The 562-nt window shown below is 45.7% G+C and overlaps 1 protein-coding gene across 1 annotated transcript; it reads left to right on the plus strand.

The window, feature by feature from the left end:
• Positions 1-3: 3 nt before the first annotated feature.
• LOC107735011 (SLIT and NTRK-like protein 4) lies at positions 4-556 on the plus strand (the record flags this gene model as incomplete). The annotated part of the gene is made up of 1 exon (XM_016546846.1): positions 4-556. A coding segment is annotated over one exon (553 nt), but the record flags the coding sequence as incomplete, so codon positions are not given.
• Positions 557-562: the final 6 nt, after the last annotated feature.

A 562-nucleotide genomic window follows, 5' to 3' on the forward strand; every position in this document is an offset into this window, starting at 1 on the left:
CAAATTGTGTCCTATCAAACTCGAATCCCTCCCCTCTCCTGCCCCCAGCCCTGCACATGCAAAGCTCACCCTTCTGACTTTGGCATTAGTGTCAGCTGTCAAGAAAGAAACATTCAGAGTCTTGCAGATCTTTTACCTAAACCGCCAAATGCCAAGAAATTGCACCTTAGTGGTAATTACATCCGAGATATCAGTCCCACTGACTTCCAAGGGTTTGAGGGTTTAGATTTATTACATTTGGGCAGCAATCAACTATACACCGTCCAGAAAGGTGTGTTCGCAAATCTTACCAACCTCCGTAGGCTGTACCTAAATGGAAATCAGCTGGAGCAGCTGCACCCTGAAATGTTTCTTGGGCTAAGTAACCTCCAGTATCTCTATTTGGAGTACAATGCCATAAAGGAGGTGTTAGCAGGGACATTTGACTCCATGCCAAATTTGCAGCTCTTGTACCTGAATAACAATGTGCTCAGAAGCCTGCCTGCATACATCTTTGCCGGTGTTTCTCTTGCCAGACTGAATCTAAAGAACAACCACTTCATGACTCTGCCTGTGAGTGGCG

This window comes from Sinocyclocheilus rhinocerous, unplaced genomic scaffold (genome assembly GCF_001515625.1).
Source record: "Sinocyclocheilus rhinocerous isolate Xijiao unplaced genomic scaffold, SAMN03320098_v1.1 C35642654, whole genome shotgun sequence".
NCBI lineage: Eukaryota > Metazoa > Chordata > Actinopteri > Cypriniformes > Cyprinidae > Sinocyclocheilus > Sinocyclocheilus rhinocerous.